General features: G+C 38.7%; 1 protein-coding gene across 1 annotated transcript; it reads left to right on the top strand.

Moving 5' to 3' along the window:
• The first annotated feature begins 16,045 nt into the window (after positions 1-16,045).
• Positions 16,046-17,433, top strand: LOC126786622 (palmitoyl-monogalactosyldiacylglycerol delta-7 desaturase, chloroplastic-like). Its single transcript, XM_050512498.1, has 5 exons — positions 16,046-16,342; positions 16,440-16,580; positions 16,705-16,845; positions 16,975-17,081; positions 17,196-17,433. The coding sequence occupies exons 1-5, from the start codon at positions 16,046-16,048 to the stop codon at positions 17,431-17,433; spliced, it is 924 nt and encodes a 307-aa protein (XP_050368455.1).
• The last annotated feature ends 3,616 nt before the right edge of the window (positions 17,434-21,049 follow it).

Raw genomic sequence — 21,049 nt, 5'->3', positions numbered from 1 at the left:
TGAGTAGTCGGTGGTATGACTACCCATGCGGATCCTACGAACGAACATAGAATTAAGGGTAATCTTGCACCTAAATAATCGAAGCCGACCAAGGGTGATGCCATATTGACAAACGATCCTAACGAACAGGAACCAAAGTTGTGGGTCTGTTAACCAGCAATGATACCAAAATAGTGGCCAAAACCAACTAAAATGACATGATATCCACACTAGAGTAGGGCAGTCATCCCAACCCAAGATCCACCAGGGTCCCAAACCCGGCTCCAGATTTGGAGCCAGATCCGACCCGGACCAAAGAAGGAAAAATCTAGATTTGATATGCCCACAAAGCTCATCGCCGCCAACCCTTGCCGGAGGGAGAAGGACTCGCCAAGCCGGAGTCGTCGAACGAAAGCCAACCGTAAATCCAACGAATCAGCAAACCCCGACGGCGCCCTAGATCTCGGCATCCAATGCTGAACCCGACCCACAATAGACCTGCAACGACCCATCGCTGCCGTCTCGACCGCCTTCTCCATCCATAGCTACCCCACACTCCATACACCTTTCAACCACGCCCGATTCTGAGGAAGACTCCTAACCCACAAGCCCAACCTTAGCCAAAGAGGTTGCGTTGGAGTTTCAAAGTCGTCGTCACAATTAGACAACCTGAGAAGACAATATAAACACCAAAGAATTTTGATGATGTTGTTCAAGTTTTGGATATATGATAAAAGTCGGGACAACGTATGATATATTCTCGCAAAAGATGGGAGAAAAACTTGCGTATAAACTAGTATGTACATGTGCGTCCAAACTCTCGTTTATTTGCACACTTTGGGAATATAAATACATGATTTTAACCGTTCAAAATTTTAGTTTATTACTAAAGATCATTTTTGTAAAAGATCAACATAAACAAAAATCGTTTTCATAGTCGATTGCATCAAACAAATGAACGGTTATGGTGAAAGTTAGTAGTCTCATGATCAACCATCAATTTATTTGATGCAATCAACTATGAAGACGATTTTTGTTTATGTTGATTTTTTACAGAAATGATCTTTAGTAATAAACTAAAATTTTGAACGGTTAAAATTATGTATTTATATTCCCAAAATGTGTAAATAAACGAGAGTTTGGACGCACGCGTACATACTAGTTTGTACGCAAATTTTTTCCAAAGATAGGTGAGTTAACCATTCATTTCATTAAAATTATTAGACTTTTTAATCTCTCAAAATGGTCATTTTCAACATTAAAAAGCTCATTTTGGGTTGATTTTATTTATTTTTAATTTAATTTTCATTTTGTTATGGTAGGGGAGGTACATGTACCTTACTAAAGTGGGGAGAATTTCGTTGTTTAGAAAATGCTCTTACTTCTTTTGGAGAAATATGACGGAAGGGTATCCGACTCATATGTGCCATTGATACTCATAGATATGAATCGAACTACAATATTGGATGTGCTTAATGGCTTTAAAGAAGGTTGGTATGTTTTACTGTTTTAGTAATAGTTTTTTGACGGTAGATGTCAGAGGTGTAGCTATTATGTATGGTTTCACTGTTCTAATAAAAAAAAAGGAAAATTCTAGTATGAGGTTAATACTTGTTATTCATCAACTTTATCCTTAAGTTTTTAAAACTAGTTATCCTTAAATTATTGTCATTAAAGTAGTAATATTGTTTTCAAAGTTGCAATTGAGTTCTTAAAATATAGTAATAAGTTGCGGTTGTTGCCAGTTTGCCACCCTAACTACACTTTGTTCACTCTAAAATCCAACTTTTACCTTTTTTTGTTTGTTTAAAGAATAAGAACGTTTATTGATATATATGATAGATACATCAATTGATTACAATAGAAAGCTATAAGTATGGGAATATCAGGAATGACAATCCACAATCTGATAAGAAAGCTAGGAAACAAAAGCGCGAGTGCGCTGCTTGCAACTTTCACCAAATACATACTTATAACAATAAAATGGAAGTGGGAGATGTCTTCACTTCTTCTCGTATCTAAATGATGGTGGCCTCGTTAAAACCTTGTTTGGATAAAACCATGTGGGATAAAACTCCGAACCGAGGGAAGAGTACCACCGACTTTCCCATTTTAAGTTATTTCCAATCCAATGGATAATCGATAACCGCTCGTTATCACCACGTTGTTGTGTTGCAAAACTGCAACCAACCGTTTACAACGGCATGCTGATTTTCCGTTGCACAACAAAACTCTAGATCAAACACCACCGAGCGTCACCCACGCGCCACTTGCCCATTTCCATTTTCTATTACATGCCAGCATCTGCCCATCAATGGAACTTCCTTATTTGATTGTGTGTTGCATGAAACAAGAGCCGTGCCGCCATTGTCATATGAAAAAAAAACAAAAGAAATAAGATTAAGAAAGGATCACAGTAAAGTATTGTAAGCACTAATGGTAATATAACAAATAACATACCAAATATGCAAACAGACTACATCTGGGAAGAAACAACCAATTAACCACCAACACAATCTCACAAGAAAGAAGAATACGGATTAGCAAATTGAAGTGTTTGAGATATATAACACCAGCCAATCAACCACCACCCAAACAACTATGTACGTTGTAAATACACCAGAACAAAGAAACCAGAACATGAACTAAAACTATCTAGTTAGACTAGACAGTATCTCCCCGAGACTAGACAGTATGATATTTGAGTTTCCCAGAAGAAAATTTTGGAGGTGGAGAAGTCTGATCGGAGATGTTCCAGGCAGTGCCAACGTGGATGAATTGTACACGTGTTAAAGTGTGAGTGGCTGGTCGCACCAGACACTTGGTGCGTTCGTCGCAAGGCAGAATTTCTCGTAGTTGAAAAGCCAAATGAATTACTGCCAAATTAGCTTTTTTTTTTTACTCTCTTCATAATTAAAGTCAAGAAATTGAAGGTAAGTGATTCACTCATGAGTCACGAGTGAATGAAGAAGTAGAGAGTTTCAAGAAATAAGTCAAAGGAATTACTTCCCAGTTCTCTGTCTAGCAATTTACTACGGTTCATCACTTACAAGTTTAATATTCATTATTCTTTATATTATTTTGTGAATTATTATAATTTTTAACGAGGGTAGTCTTTGGGTTGAGATAGTAGGGTGAACAAAGTATATGGTAGGTGGGCATAGCCGCGCCCATGGTCATTTTAGTCCTAAAAGTGGTAATTGAGTTTTCAAACATGTAATTACAACTTTGAAGACTGAATTAGCACTTTCAACCCTAATAGTAGTACTTAAAGGACTCGTCAGGAAATTAGAGTTCACAATTTTAAGGAGTCATGTTACAAGACTAAGGATTATATTACTAGTTTAATGAATCATTTTACAATATTAAAATAAAGTTGATGCGCTACACACCCCACCTTGCTCCAATAAATGCAACAGTACAAAACTAAGAAGAGGCTAGGATTTTTTTTTTATCAATAAAACCTCCATTAAGAAACGAAGAGTACAAGGATAGTTCCTTCAGCCATTCCAAACTAGAACAACGGAATACTAGGGTCACTGGATTCCACACGCGGAACCCCTAAGAACAGTAAAAGAGAAGAAGAGATAGACAACTAATTAAAGGGAAGAGAAAAGAGCAAGTAAAAGAAATTGGATAGCTTAGTACAAGTGTCGATCAGAGCCAGACCACATGGATAGAAGGCTCAATCCTGAAGAAATCGAGCAGAACCCAGACACCGGAACTACCTGCAAGCAAGATAAGCACAAACCCGACATATCCAAAGACAAGCTGCAACTTCCAACGGTTAAATCGGACGCGTAGAAGAGGAGGCCCATGCCGATACCCATGCTCCAAGAAGACCCGAAAACAATGGAGAGCAGCAGAGCAGGAAAAAGGGGATGAACCCCAAGAGAGAACAACATATCATCTGAACCCGAACTGAATCGACGAGGGGAGCCACCAAAAGTGACCATCCGAGCCGACCACGAGACGGCGGACTTTATTCAAACCAGGGGCGGACCCAAGTGTATTGATGAGTGGACTTAGGACTCGTCAACGGGCCGAGCTCGGCCCGGCCCGGCCCATGAGTGACGGGCCCGGGTCGGTCCGGACCGGGCCTTAATAAATTTAAATAAGTGACGGGCCGGACTGGGCCGGGTATTTTCAAAAATACGAAGATCCAAGCCCGCCCACCAAAGGTGGGCCGGCCCTTGCGAGCTTTTACGGGCCGGGCCTTACGGGCTTGTATTAGAAAAATAATATAATACTTTAATTTAAGGGTTTGAAACAATAAAAGAATTGTTAGAAAACATTCTAAAACAAAAGTCACAAATAAATTCTAGTTTCAAAATATTATCGATCGACACCAATAGATGTGATCGATATATATATTTAGGGACCGTGTAAAAATTTCATCTAATTCGGACCTCGTTTAACCGTCGGAATTTTCGGTCAACAAAAAAAATAGGCGTTTTCACATAATAAAATCTCATTGACCGGGGCTTTGCCAAATAGATTTCTTCAGTTCGACTGCGCACGATAGGTAACAAAAATTAGGTGATTTCAAATATATAAACAAATTTCCACATTCGCATCTTGGTAATTGGTACCCCCTTAGGGCATATTAGTGTTGTTTTTGGTTTACCGGAAATTCCGACGGTTAAACGAGGTCCGAATTGCATGAAATTTTAAAATGATCATTAAATATATATATTGATCACATCGGATGGTGTCGATCGATTCCGATAAGTTTCTTTCATATAGTCGCTTCATAATGTGATAGTTTTATTATAAACCTAATATAAGGTTATAATACATTAATGGACACTTCGGCGATCGAAAACTCAAATTCAAAATATGGTCGATCGACACCAGTAGATGTGATCGGTATATATATTTAGGGAACCAGTAAAAATTTCGTCCGTTTTGGACATAGTTTGACCGTTCGTACCAACGGTCAACTAAAAAAGAGGCGTTTTGACATATTTAAACCTCATTGACCGGGGCTTTGCCAAATAGATTTCTTCAGTTCGACCGCGCACGATAGGTAACAAAAATTAGGTGATTTCAAATATGTAAACAAATTTTCACATTCGCATCTTGGTAATTGGTCCCCCCTTAGAGCATATTAGTGTTGTTTTTTGTTTACCGGAAATTCCGACGGTTAAACGAGGTCCGAATTGCATGAAATTTTAAAATGATCATTAAATATATATATTTATCACATCGGATGGTGTCGATCGATTGCGAGAAGTTTCCTTCGTATAGTCGCTTCATAATGTGATAGTTTTATTATAAACCTAATATAAGGTAATACATTAGTGGACACTTTGGCGATCGACAACTTAAATTCAAAATATGGTTGATCGACACCAGTAGATGTGATCGGTATATATATTTAGGGAACCCGTAAAAATTTTGTCCGTTTTGGACATGGTTTGACCGTTCGTACCAACGGTTAACAAAGAAAGAGGCGTTTTGAAATATTCAAACCTCATTGACCGGGGCTTTGCCAACTAGATTTCTTCAGTTCGACCGCGCACGATAGGTAACAAAAATTAGGTGATTTCAAATATGTAAACAAATTTCCACATTCGCATCTTGGTAATTGGTCCCCCCTTAGGGCATATTAGTGTTGTTTTTGGTTTATCGGAAATTCCGACGGTTAAACGAGGTCCGAATTGCATGAAATTTTAAAATGATCATTAAATATATATATTTATCACATCGGATGGTGTCGATCGATTCCGAGAAGTTTCCTTCATATAGTCGCTTCATAATGTGATAGTTTTATAATACACCTAATATAAGGTTATAATACATTAGTGGACACTTCGACGATCGGCAACTCAAATTCTAAATATGGTCGATCGACACCACTAGATATGATTGGTATATATATTTAGGGAACCTGTAAAAATTTCGTTCGTTTTGGACATGGTTTGACCGTTCGTACCAATGGTCAACTAAAAAAGAGGCGTTTTGACATATTTAAACCTCATTGACCGGGGCTTTGCCAAATAGATTTCTTCAGTTCGACTGCGTAGGATAGGTGACAAAAATTAGGTGATTCATATATGCAAACGGCTTTCAGCATTCACATATTTGTAATAGGTCCTCCCTTAGGGCATAATAGTGGTGTTTTCGATTTACCAAAAATTCCGACGGTCAAACGAACTCCGAATTGGATGAAATTTTTTTTACAGGGTCACTAAATATATATACCAATCACATCGGCTGGTGTCGATCAATCCCGACAAGTTTCTTTCATATAGTCGCTTCATAATGCGTTAGTTTTAATATAAGCCTAATATAAAGGGTATGATACATTAGTTGACGCTTCGGCGATCAATAACTCTAGTTCAAAATATGGTCGATCGACACTAGTAGATGTGATCGGTATATATATTTAGGGAACCCGTAAAAATTTCGTCCGTTTTGGATATTGTTTGACCGTCCGTACCTACGGTTAACAAAGAAAAAGGCGTTTTGACATATTAAAATCCTCTTTGACCGGGGGTTTGCCAAATTGGTTTTCTTGGTGCGACCACACACAATCGGTGATAAAAATTAGGTGATTTCAGATATGCAAACGACTTTTGGTATTCGCATTTTGGTAATGGGTATTCCCTTATGACATATTAGTGTTGTTTTCGGTTTACCGGAAATTCCGACGGTCAAACGAGTTCCGAATTGGATGAAATTTACAGGGTCACTAAATATATATACCGATCATATCTACTGGTGTCGAACGATCCCAAGAAGTTTCCTTAATATAGTTGCTTCATAATGCAATAGTTTTATTCTAAACCTAATAAAATATGTATGTATAATATTTTATTATTTGGCGGGATTTTACGGGCCGAGCCTTGTGGGATTTTGACGGGCCGGGCCTCACGGGCCTTGCGGGCTTTTGGCGGGCCGGTCCCACGGGCCAAGCCGGGTTTCACACCTCTAATTTAAGCCCGGCCCTCTACCCACGGAAGCGGGCTTTGGCAGACTTTCTCGCGGGCCGGGCCGGGTAAAAGCCCGTCGGGCTTGCGGGCCTCCGCGGGCTAAATGATGAGGCCTAAGTGGACTCAAGTCCACCCAGTTCTCACGGGCAAAAAAATTTTCTAATGCTTGTAGATACATGAAATATAATGAAGTAAATCATCTTTATTAAATGATTAAATCAACCAAGAGCCCGACAAAATTGCACACGTGGCCCAAAAGTCAACAAAGTTGGTGCGGATCCGAATAAAACTCGTGTCAGCACATAAATGGATGATCGTAATTGAAGCTACGTAATTCAGACGTAAATCGAAAAATTGAATGTCATTGACGATTCGAAATGGTAATCGGACGTTTAATTAATTTAATAATTAATTTTTTAACGGTTATAATTAAGTTAATTATTTTTTGTGTAATTTAGTTATGGGAATAACTAATTTTAAATTAATCGAAAAAATACATATTGATTTAATTATACAATTAAAGAAATTTATTATTTTAGTGTCATTAAAATATTCTACAAAATAGAAGTCTTGACACTATAAATACCCCTTCCAACATGAAGAGAATGGACTTGAGAAGAAGAGAGAAAATCACTTAAACAAAATCACTCTCGACAAATCCCGAAGTCTCTCAAGTCCACGAAGATCATCAAATCCACGAAGAATCATCAAGCCACGAAATCGCTCGTTCTTCATCAAATCAAAATCCAAACTCAAATCCACGAAGAATCGTCAAGCGGCCAAATCGCTCGTTCTTCATCAAATCCAAATCCAAACTCAAGTCAAACTCAAATTCTCAAGATCAAGTGCACGTCACACTTGAGTCAAGTCATATACGGAGATAGAATCAGAGGAGTTCACAAAGATTATAACCCCGCGCTTGATATTCAATAAATTACATTTTATTTGTACACGTGTCTACATTCTTGTTTGTTTTCAGATTCTCGTTCTACGATGTTATATATATATATATATATATATATATATATATATATATATATATATAAACCCACTAAACTATTAAACTTAGCCTAATAGAAGTTTCTTCTCTAATATTGAGTGCAGCCACTGAGCCATACATGACTTTCAATGAGGATGTCATACAAGAGTTTGACGTTTAATTGAACCGTAAAGTTAAATTTAGCTAGTTTATTCTCTTTAATTACATTTTAGGGGTATGACTATATCCTCCCCTTTTCGGTATATCTCTCCTTTCAAGTTAATGAATTTCCTCCCAAAGTTTTTTTTGTCTATCGGCAAACTCAAGTCCACCCTAGATTCCAATCCTAGGTCCGCCACTGATTCAAACCAAACGGAAAAGATGCAACAGCCTTGCCATGATTAAGCACGCCAAACAGGGCATTTGAGGCAACAACCCAGAAAATCACCAGATCAAGCTCCGATGACAACTGAAAAGAGACCCAAACTACAATTGTCTAAAAACATCACAGCAAACTAAAAGCTAAAAGCTACAATCCTCTCCTAGACTAAACCCACGCGGCAGCGCTGCTGGTGGTGGCCAAGGAGAGAAGAAGGAATTAAAAGATGTGGTTTGCTTTATAGTTAGTGGAGATGAGAGGAAACCCTTGAGGAAGGGAAAGCTCGCTAGAGCTGTGCTAGGAATCATGAGTACACAGTAATCATCGGTGCTATAGAAACTAGACGGTGGTGTTTGAGAAAAAAGAAATAAATCCCAAAGTAAGAAATCAGTTATATCCCTATCATGAGTACGTACTCGATCAAAATAACTAAAAATAAGAACACTAGTATGATTTCATGTACTCGAGTATATGTGATCCAAGACCATGCATTTAAGAGGGAACTGCTTCGAATATATGACTAGGGGTTGAGTTGGTATATACCAAAAATGTACACCAGTGGTTGGTTTAGGGCAAGTTCTGGTTTAGGGCTTTAATTCAAGTTAAAAGTTTTACGACATGCAGTTCTCCAAGTTTTCTAACAAGTGTCTCAGACTCTCCATCTCTCATGAGAGAATTCGGATGCTCTTTTGTTTTGTAACTAGGAATTAAGTTTAAGAGTGATGACAAACAAACTTTGGCTTAACCTATAATTCAAAGCATGATTTGTAAGTAAATGATTTGCAAGTTATTCAGGAACGTGAATAACTTGAAAATCTGGATTCCGGTGAAGAACTTCTTTCACCACAGCAATGATAGTACACAAGATAGACATATCAATTTCATGTTGTAATACTGCTCACTGAAGTAGCAAGCAATCTGTTTCAAAAACAACTTTTGTGCACTGCAAAGTTTCAGCAAGAGTCACACCCTCCAATAACGCTAACAATTCTGCACGGAAATGAGATGTTATTTGCGGAAAAACTTTGCCAGTCCTAGCACGAAAAATTTCATGCTCATCTCGGAACACAGTCTCACTTTCTCCTTGAACACTACCAGCCACAAAAGCTCCATCACAATTGCATTTATACCAGCTGTGCTCTGGCTTTTTTCATTTTTGTTGCTCACGAACAATAGTTCCACCACAAGATGTATTGGCCTTCGAAAACTCATTTAGCCATCCTAAACTAAGCATAGTAGCTTCAATGGGTCTTTGTCTCTTACCATGCCATAATTGAGTATTTCTATTTGTTCAAAGAGTCCACAAAATGATAAGAATCTTAGCAAAAATATCTTTATTGATTGTGTCCATGAATAACCTCAACCACTCTTGCATAGTCCCATGATTGGCCCCATCAATTTGGATAGATGCAGCCCTCCATGTTTCATGAGCATTAAGGACGGTGAAGGAACAAATGAATAATGAGTTTTTTTCACCAACAGTGCCTCAATTCTGGTGTACCTATCAATGTGATACATCAACTCTTAATCGTACCAATGTGATACTCAGACTCTAGTATTGCTATCATTGAAGTACTTCCGTCAGTTTTTTTCAACTTCTCCGTCATCCTGGTGACGTGGCAAGTACGTGAGACCCACAAAGAGGGTTAAAAGACAAAATTAACCCCATCTGAGAGGAGCAATGTTTTTCCCGCCCTTTACCTTGAGAAAGACACCCAACAATTCCAATTTTGGCGCCAATTTTCCCTTCCTACTCCTTAATTTGTGTCTCTTATCTAAACTAAAGAACTACCACCAACCAGTCGACCACAATCTGATAAAACCTAGATCAATCTCATTTTCTATTTTTACCCTAGCACTTGTTAAACTAACAGAATAAATATAGAAATTTATATGGAACATCTCATTTCCACAATCTCATAAGAATATAGAAACACATAACTTAACGAAATTCAAATACATGTTTAAGTACCATTAGTTGCCACCTTTTATGTTGATCTGCCATGATTTTTGCTTGTAAGAACTAATGGTACTTAAACATGTAGTTGAATTTCGTTAAGTTATGTGTTTCTATATTCTTATGAGATTGTGGAAATGAGATGTTCTATATAAATTTCTATATTTATTCTGTTAGTTTAACAAGTGCTAGGGTAAAAATAGAAAATGAGATTGATCTAGGTTTTATCAGATTGTGGTCGACTGGTTGGCTGTAGTTCTTTAGTTTAGATAAGAGACACAAATTAAGGAGTATGGAGGGAAAATTGGCGCCAAAATTGGAATTGTTGGGTGTCTTTCTCAAAGTAAAGGGCGGGAAAAACATTGCTCCTCTTAGATGGGGTTAATTTTGTCTTTTAACCCTCTTTGTGGGCCTCACGTACTTGCCACGTCACTAAGATGACGGAGAAGTTGAAAAAAACTGACGGAAGTACTTCAATGATAGTGATAGGAGCACAAAGTGTGACGTTCTTAATGTTTATATGCCCTATTCTTATGCTTTGTTACTTCGTATTTAGTTGTTTTAAGTTCATATTTGTCATATGTATGCTATAGGTAGAGCTATTTCGAATTTAGATGATTTGATGATGAAATTGTGCTAAGTGTTAGAACTCCTGATTGAACTAGGATTCCTTACTCGACTAGGACTCTACTTTCCTATTTTCATTCTTTCCTATTCCTTAATCGATGATTTCTTTTCAGGAAAGACAAATCATATTTGGAAAGGAAGAAGAGTTGCCGAGTTGCATTCCTAGTTGAACAAGGAAATCATATTCGAGTTGAAGAAGGAGAAGAGGAGGCCGGCCTAGCTACTCCTAGTTGGACCAAGATTGTTGCCGAGCTGCCCTTTAGAGATCTCCCTATTGGACTTGGTTTCCTACATCAAGTTGGATATGGAGTACATAAATCAAATCCATAACAAAGAGGATTTCAGTTTCCCAATTGGATTCTATTTCCTTTTGGCACGCAAGAAGGCTTCCTAGACCTCTATATATAGAGGCCGGCCTCTCCATTCAGCAACATCATCAACCCTACACACAAACACAGCCATAGCTCTGCCGAATTCATCCTTCACCATTCCAAGAAATCCTAAAACCGATTCCATCATTCCCCACCAATCTATAGCCTTCAAACACGCTTGTGAAGGAGGTTTCATCCATAGAAGTCTCGGCTACACTTGTGGATTGCTTGATTTATAAAGTGTAACCATGATTCACTCTTGTTTAATTTCGGTTTTGGTTTTGTTCTTGTTCTTGGATGAAGCTTGCGATTTGTGTAGTGTAGTCTTGTATCAATTTTGTCTATGAAATAGCTACTTGATTCAATTTATATAGAGGATTCGAAAATTGTTTTGGTTTTATGATTTTCTGTTTTTGGTTTCTGCCGAATGCATGTGTGATCAATTTTCGATACCTATGTGTTATGACTATGCTTGTAGCATGATATTTAGGTTGTTGGATTAAAGACTTATGCTAAGAACATGTTTATTCTTGTTTATGTGATTTTCGAATTGCATGGTTGTTGGTTAAGTAAGTGACATACTTGATGAATTCAATGTGCATGGCTTTGGAATTACATGATTAAGATGAGCATGTTAGAATTTCGATTATGGCTGCTTGGTTGTGATTGAATGTGTTAAGTGTCTATGTGTTTAGGTTACTGCTTAGAACCCTAAATGCATGATCCATCCTTGGTGATTTATTGCATAGTCTCGGCATGATGCTATAAGAAAGACATGAAGCTTGTTTCGATTCCCTCTATGTGATTTGTTTTGGTGATTGTTTATGTGTTGGTTGGTTGATCACATGTATATATTAGTTTAGGTTTTATTTACTGTTTTTATGATTCAATCCAAAATCTATATCAAACCTTAAAACCTTTATGAATTCGTGTAAGTATTGTGATCCTAAGCCCTGGCTGGATCCCCGGTTTGTGAACGATACCCTCTTGCTTTATACTACTATGATGTGTTCAGGGTTAAATATTGATGTCGAGTAATCGAGCAATCATCAGATAGCAATACTAGAGTCTGGGTATCACATTGGTACGATTAAGAGTTGAGGTATCACATTGGTAGGTACACCAGAGTTAAAGGACTGTTGGTGAAAAAAACTCATGAATAATATCCTCAACAGTACGATTACACATCAGACAACTCATTTCTCCTTCGTAACCTTTCCTTTGTAACCCTGCTCTAGTAGGTAAAATATTGGCACATAACCTTTCGTATTTATGTTGTTTGGACACCTACCATTGTGATTTTGACACATGGTTTCCCACTATTAAGTAATTGCATCATTTTCCTCTTATACCCTCCTCGTTTCCTCGGCTTCTTCCTTTAATTCATCTTGTTCTTCTCTCTCTCTGCATTCGAATTACGTCGGAGCAGCCATTAAGGTGATGAACTTCCTCCATGACCAACCTCCCTCTCCCTCACTCCACCACCCCAAATTTAAAGGAGCACGACTCCGATTTCATCGTAAAATCAAGGTTAATTCGGTGCAGGGGCTTTGGATGATCTGGGTTACCTCTGCAGCAGATATCGATCCTTAGATTTTTTAGGTTTGTGCAAAAGATGTCTAGCTATCTTCTTTTTTTTCCTAGGTTTCAATGAAAATAGTGCATATCATGATTAGAACATGTATCCTCTTGAAATCCTTTTGATAGAGTTTCATCATACACTCAGTGACGGACCTACTTGAATGGCCACTTGAGATGCAGCCCAGACAGAAATGCGATAATAAGAATGTTTGCATGGGTACTACCAAAGCACTGAGCAGATCCGTTAGTCGGTGACTTTGCATCTTATAAGTGAACCCCAGTTCGAGTCCTGCTTCTCTCCATTTCCCCACTTTTTAACATTTCTTTCTTCCTCTTCTCTTTCTTTTAGTTCCTTTTTTTTTTCTAATTTTTCTCTAAAACCTTTATTCTCCTAGTATTTTTACAGTAATTCTCCCAGTTTTTTTTTCTAAACTCTCCCAATTTTTTTCTAAAGTTGAGCTTGCATATCATTTTGATCAAAGAAAAAAACTAACATATAAACACCAAAACTATATTGTCAAATCAATTGCAAATAAGGGAGTTAACTAGCCTAGACAAAAAAAAAATTCCTGGCATACACTGGGTTTAATCAAGGAACAAAATCTCCTGATATTTTCGATATATCCTCCGATATCTCCTATTTTTTTAAAAAATGATATATCTTAGGGGTAAATATCTTATTTTTTCCCGTATCTGCGATATTTCTCCGATAACATAAAATATCTCCGATATTTCTCCGATATTTACGATATATCCAATATATCTTCGATATTTTAGAGAAATATTTGAAAATTTTTACTTAAAAAAATTTAACTCAATTTGAGGATGTCTCGTACTCTCCTTGATCTGGATTTTTTGATTAATTAATCACCTCGAGCCTCGAGAGATATAAAAAATAAGATTAGAAGAGTAGTCATTCAATCGACTAATTTTAAATTTTCGTAAAAGATATCGACGTGAGGAGTGAAAATTCAAGTCTTAACTCTTAAAAGTCAAGCCATATCAGTGACAAGTACTCTCCTTAACCTTGAGAGAATCCAAAATAAAGGGTCACAACATAGTCTCACACTCTCATGACGATCATAAGAGAATATCCATAATTTTAGTAACAAGTGTTCTCCTCGAGGAATATAGAAAGAGTAGTAATCTTTATCTCCTGACGTCCTCTCAAAGGATATCTAGATAAGGAGTGTTATCCTTGAGCACTATTGGGGAAAGTAAGAAAACATAAGTCACATTGTAGTCTTTGTCTCCTAGAAGTTCCCTCATACCTTCATAGATTGCTAGCAACTTGTGAACCCATCCTGGAATGATGATAATACTGAAATTTGACATGCGTATTTTAACACAAACGGCTTCCTCTTATGCTTGTGAAAGAAAGTGGAGTACTTTTGCTCTTATTCATACAAAGCAAAGGAACCGTCTTGCATATCAGAAGTTGGAAAAACTCGTATACTACTACTATAACATGAAGTTACGACTACATGATAAACGAGTAAAGTATAATGTGATCAATGAAAACAACTATATCGATCTACTTCATGTTGCTAGTGAACCACTTCAAAATGACATTGATCCTCTTCATGATTGGATTATGCATGCACACCACGATGATGAAAATGGCAATCCTCCTCCACATGTCGTAGAAAATGCAACTGATTTTGGAATTGATGTAAACAAGGTATTATCTGATGAAGTTGGAGACCCGGGAGATGATTCTGATAATGCTAGTGTGTGGGGCGGTATAGCAACTCCAGATAGTTCAGATAGTGATGATGATGATGGTGGTGGTGGTGATGGTGGTAATGGTGATGGTAGTGGTGGAAGTCGACAAGGTGGTGGAGATACAAGGTTTGAATATGGACAATTTTATGTAGGTGGAGAATTTGAGCAGTTTACTTGTGAAAATAATTTTGATCATGCTACCCAAGATGAGAATCATGGATCTAGAGCAGGCAGTCATGGTGCGCAACAGGAAAATAGGTGCAGGAGGAGGACAAGTTGGAGCCATTGATGATCAAAATATTTCATCTGATGTTAGTTCAGTTGCCTTAAATTTTGATTCTATCAGTTTAGGCACATAGCACAGTGGGATGTCAAACGAATCACATGAAGTCAACTATCAATTTGTTCATCCTATTTACAATTATGGTCAATTTGGAGACGTTTATAATCAATTATCGAGTTGGGTTCATCCTTACTATCCCATACTCAGAGAAACTATTAGTAGTTCACAAGAGATATATGATTATCATGTTAACCATTACAATTCGTACTATATGGCTCGTATGCCGTGGACAAAGTATTGTAGTTTTGTTGACCAACGTGCATCTTTTCAAGCACCTAGAGCCTCTTTCTAGTACTAGATAAAATTAATAATTGTATTTGTGTTTATGTAATTTAATAATAAATAAATAAATAATTTCGGAAGATGAACAATATTTTTTTTCCAATATCCCCGATATATCTCCGATACCTCCATTTTTAAAAAAAAAATGATATATCCTCCGATACCGATATTTTGAACCTTGGGTTTAATCACTTCAATAACAGATGAGAGATGATGATGAGAAAAGGTCAAGAGGGTAAGAATGGAAAACCTTAAATAAAAAAATTATTTAATGTAAACATTAAAAGCTACAATTAAAGTTCTGATGGTGTCCATACTCCGGTATTAAGCTCCCTTTGAACAAATCCAAAGTGATCGGGTTTCATGCATCAATCCCTATCATGTGTACTGTATTGAAATAAATAGAAACATAAAGGATAGTGTGATCCTTCATGTGTACTCGCAGAGTTGCAGTGGTAGCTGTGATCCAAGAACATGCATGTTTTTCTTCCCTGAAGGATAGCCAAGAGTACTCAAGAGCATGCATTCAAGTTGGAAGCAATTTGACTAGCTATATGAGTGGGGGATTAGGTTACCTATATCTGACATATAATACATATAGATCTATCATACAGTCAATTTCACGGCCAAAAAAAAAGCATACAGTCAATTTTCCTTTCAATGTTTCTCCCAACACGCTGTAAGAATTAATGGTCTCACCTGCCCTGTCCTCAGACGTCTTAATTGATGAATAGATTCCACTCTCTTCATTACCGTACTTGGCTCACCACTATATGTAATGGTCTCTGCATACAATAGCTTCTCATGCAGAGGCAGTTAGCTGCGTACGTACTTGTGCATTAGTATAGTCGAGGGAGAGTTAAGCTTATCTCAGATATTCAGATATGGGGCTTGCGAGAATCTGGGCAACCATTCTCATGACGCCTTGTGCATATTTCTGGGGAAGGAAATGGAATTTACTGGACTTGGTCACAGCTGCGATGTTCGTGTCGATCCATATCCTTTGTTTATTTGCGCCCTTTTATCTCAGCTGGACTGGGTTTTTCCTCGCTCTGGTTCTCGGTAATACCACAGCAATGGCAGTAACTCTGTCTTACCACAGAAACCTTGCGCACAGGAGTTTCAGGCTTCCCAAGTTTCTTGAGTACTTCTTTGCCTATATCGCCGTCCTTTCGGGTCATGTAAGTACCTACGTATACTCGAGTAGCTTAATTATGAGATATATGTATGCGTTCGATCTGTAGATTGATACGTATGTACTTGACTGTGGTTTTGCAGGGTAGCCCGATTGAGTGGGTGAGTACACACCGCCACCACCATCAGTATACGGATACAGAGAAAGATGCTCACAGCCCTCTGAAGGGTTTCTGGTTTAGCCATATGGGATGGATTCTTGATAGCAATAGGCGTTTTGGAAGAGTACGTATTACACTTTCATAACTAAATGCATATACCAAGCATTTTAATAGTTGTATGTACACTTGAAAAGGACCGAAGAACGAAGTTGAGAACTAATTAATTTGTTCAATCAATTAAATTGTAGTATGGAGGACTAAGGAATGTTGACGATTTGAAAAGGCAGTCATTCTATAAGTTTCTTCATCATACGTTTCTTCTACACTCGTTTATTCTGGGTGTAATTCTATATGCCGTTGGTGGGTTTCCCTTCATCGTTTGGGGAATGGTATGTGAGATCGTATTTATTTCCTTCTCTTATATTTCATTCTCTTGGTCATTTATCATTATATTGCCCTTAATTTGATAAAGGAATCCTTAAACTGGATAAATGAATCAATTAAAATAATTTTATCAGGGAGTGAGGATGGTCGCTGTTTACCACGGCAGTTTAGCAGTGAATTCGGCTGGTCACACATGGGGGTATCAAGCTTGGAATACCGGCGATCTATCTAAGAACCTCTGGTATGTTCCTACGTACTTATTGAGAATTTAAGTAAAGATCCTAAACCAAGTGATCAATATCGACTAATAATGAGATTTTAGATTAATGAGTAGGCATGTGTTTCTCTTGGTTAGGTGGTTGGGAGTGCTTGCAGATGGAGAAGGATGGCACAACAATCACCACGCTTTCGAATACTCGGCTCGGCTAGGCCTTGAATGGTGGCAGATTGATACAACTTGGTACTTCATAAAATTTCTTGAAGTTCTAGGGTTAGCAACTGAGGTAAAACAACCATCTGAAGCTCAAAAGAAACGCAAAGCCTTAGAGGCGAAAACCACCATAGCCTCTCATGAAATAAGCTATGGAGATTAAACTGCAGGTTGCTTGATTTGCTATATATATTGTATGTAATATGTGCGGCTACGAACTACCTCCTAATAATCGTGGGACGTACCTTGATTTCTTAAGAAGATTGCTGCATGTTATGCCCGGTCAGTTTGACTACTAGCTAATAATGGAAATCTATTTCTGCGTGCCCTTGTTGCATCACTTTCTACGGGATCCAATTAGAACCTATGTTTGGCACCAAGCTGGTTCCAATTGGCCTTCAAGTGGTGCAGCTTAATCTCGAGTTTCTCGAGGTGGTGGGATGAACAGGAGGAATCGCGAAGACCTTTCCACCTAGCATAGATGGTATCAGAGCTTGTTAAAGCTCTCATGTAATAGTATAGGTCTTGTATAAAGTTTCTGGCCACAAAGCCATATAAATAAAACACAATTTGTTTCAAAAACACTTGTATTATTTCATTGCTACGTAACAAAAGTTACAACCAATTCTGGACCACAAGTATTGGTCCAATGTGTTTAAAAAAAATGCCGGAGCATGATAAAGAAACTCATAAAGTTACAGAAACTCGAAATTTTAGTTTCTAAAATTTTCTGGGTTCGCGATCGTAAATAACACTCGCGACCATAAGTGCCACTCGCGAGCCTAAAAAATTTTCTGGGTTCGCGACCGTTAAGTACAAGTACTGATTATCCATGGTATTGCCCCCCCTATTTACTTGGTTGAAAGGATAAAAACCAAGGAAACACTAAGTCCGAACACCAGTTACTGGGATTGCACCGCTGCCGGTGGGTCTTCATACTCCCTTACACTAGGAAAGTACTTCTTAAGATGACGACCATTCATGGGATTCCTGTGAACATTCCCGTCAGTGTCGCGAAGATAGTAAGCGCCCTTGCCCATTACTCGATCAATCACAAAATGACCTTCCCACTTAGCAGACCATTTACCACGATCATCAACTCGCTCGCCGTAGGGCAAACAAGTTTTCCACACTAAGTCCCCAACTCCAAAGCTGCGTCTTCTTGTGCGTTTGTCATATAGTCGTGATATCTTCTGCTTTTCTGCCATAAGGATGTCAAAGGCTTCCATCCGACGAGAATCCAAATCCTCATGCTCTTGATACATAGCCTGGACATAGTCCTCGCCAATCAACTGGTGCTGCTCGCAAACCCTCAGCGACTGAACATTAAGCTCAATAGGAAGCACTGCATCATGTCCATACATCAAGGCATAAGTGTAGTACCAGTTGGAGTTCGTTTGGAAGTTCTATAAGCCCATAACGTGTGATCCAACTCTGTATGCCAAGATCGCGGATTTGCATCCAACATTCGTTTGAGGATAGACATAATGACGCGGTTGCTAGCTTCTGCTTGACCATTTGCTTGAGCATAATAAGGACTGGAAATCAGAAACTTGATCCCATAGCCAGCTAGAACTTCTGAGTCTTTTCAGCCATGAATCCTGCCCCCCTGTCTGTTACCAGACACTCTGGAATGCCATACCTGGTGATAATATATTTGAAGATAAAGTCAATGACACCTCTGAATATGTCGTCCTGACTGGTATGGCCTCGACCCACTTGGTGAAGAAATCTGTAGCCATTAAGATATGCTTGTGTTGTAAGGAAGAATTTGGATGAATCTCCCCAATAAAGTCTAAAGCTCAACCGCGACCCGGCCAAGGTTTAATTATTGGTTGTAGAGGAACGTCTGGCACATGCTAGATTGGTCCATGCATTTGACATTCGATGCAACCTTGCGCAAAGCTGATACAATCCTTGAGCATGGTAAGCCAATAGAAACCATAGCCGCGAATGAGCCATCTCATCTTTAGACCAGCTTGGTGAGAACCACAATTGCCACAATGAACCTCTCGTAAGCACCTCTTAGCCTCAGCTCCATAGATGCATCGCAGGTACAAGCCATATTCTGCCCTGCGCAATAGTTCACCGCCTCGAAGGACGTAGTTAGTAGCAAAATATCTAACCCTCTTGTCCACCGGTGCATAAGGATCAGTGAGGTACTGGATAATTGGTTGTCGCCAATCTACGTCAATAGTGTGGATAATAGCAACCAACCAGTCATCGTTAACTTTTTGTCTTGCCATAAAGGAAGGTAAGGTGCGTTTTTGAACCTTCAGAATCCTTTCACGAACGCCATCTGCCAAGCGAATACCCGTAGCCAACTGCGCTAATTCATTGGTAGCGAAATTTCGTTCCCTAGGAATATAATCAAGCACAACGTCTGCAAAATGGTCTAACAATTCCGATGCTCGCTCCCAAAAAGGGAGTAATGTAAAATTGTTGCACTTGTAAACACCCTTGAGCTGGTTAATGACTAGGAGTGAGTCACCTAATACCTCCACCTCAGTTACTTCCAGATCAAGCAAAAGTTCGAGTCTGATGATGATTGCTTCATATTCTGCTTGATTGTTAGTGCACTTCCATTCTAATTGAAAGGAATAACAATGTCTTGCCCCAGAGGGATTAACCAATGTAACACCCGCTCCTGATAAATGATCAATGTTGCTGCCATCAAAATACAGAACCCAAGGTTGAGTGTGAACAAAGGAAACGGCTAAGTTCTGGTCTTCGATATCCTCGATAACAAGATGATGCAACAAAAAGTCGGACACTGCCTATCCTGTGAGCGCCTTTAAGGGTGTATATTGTAAAGAAAACTCTGATAACGCCAAGATCCACTTGCCAATCCGACCCCTAAGCATAAGTCTGGTAAGCATATACTTCACTAAATCGGTTTGTGCCACTACCACTATAGTGAAGGACAACATGTAATGGCGGAGCTTAGTACCAGCAAAGTACAAAGCTAAACACAACCTTTCAATTGGCGAGTATCTAGTTTCAACGTCTAATAAGGTTCGGCTCAGGTAATAAACCGCTTGCTCAATCTTCTTGCCCCCCTCTCCATCACCATCTTATACTAAGAGTCCTGCTATTGAGTAGGGGGAAGCTGAGATGTATAGCTTCAACGGTATGCCATGCCGTGGGGGTCTAAGAACAGGTGGATGAGTAAGGTATTCCTTGATTTTATCAAAAGCTGCTTGTTGCGTAGGTCCCCACTGAAACTCTTGATCCGCTTTAAGCTTCAGCAAAGGGGAAAAGACTGTGGTTTTGCCAGCGGAATTAGAAATAAAGCGTCGAAGGAAGTTTATTTTCCCAAGCAAACTCTGAAGCTCCTTCTTGTTCCTAGGTGCCGGCGTATCTAGAACCGCTTTTGCTTTGTCCTCTGCGACTTCAATACCTCTTTCGTGCACTATGAAACCCAAGAAGTCTCCTGCTCGAACCCAAAAAATGCATTTAGCTGGGTTCATCCTGAGCTTGTGCTTCCTCATCCTGGTGAACACTGTCCGTAAATTCTCGATGTGATCTTCTTTCTTCTTAGACTTAACCACCACGTCATCTATATATACTTCAAGAATGCCCCCAAGCACATCATGGAAAATCAGGTTCATCGCTCGCTGGTACGTAGCCCCTGTATTGGTCAGCCCAAATGGCATATTGTTATACTCAAACACTCCCGTGAACCCTGGGCATCTAAATGCTGTTTTATGCCTATCTGGTTCATAAACAGGGATCTGGTGATAACTAGCTGTGCCATCCATAAAAGACAGTAGCTCGTG

The sequence above is a fragment of the Argentina anserina genome, chromosome 3 (genome assembly GCF_933775445.1).
Source record: "Argentina anserina chromosome 3, drPotAnse1.1, whole genome shotgun sequence".
NCBI classification, from domain to species: domain Eukaryota; kingdom Viridiplantae; phylum Streptophyta; class Magnoliopsida; order Rosales; family Rosaceae; genus Argentina; species Argentina anserina.
The sequence above is the reverse complement of the archived record's forward strand: the minus strand, read 5'-3'. Positions and strand labels throughout refer to the sequence as shown.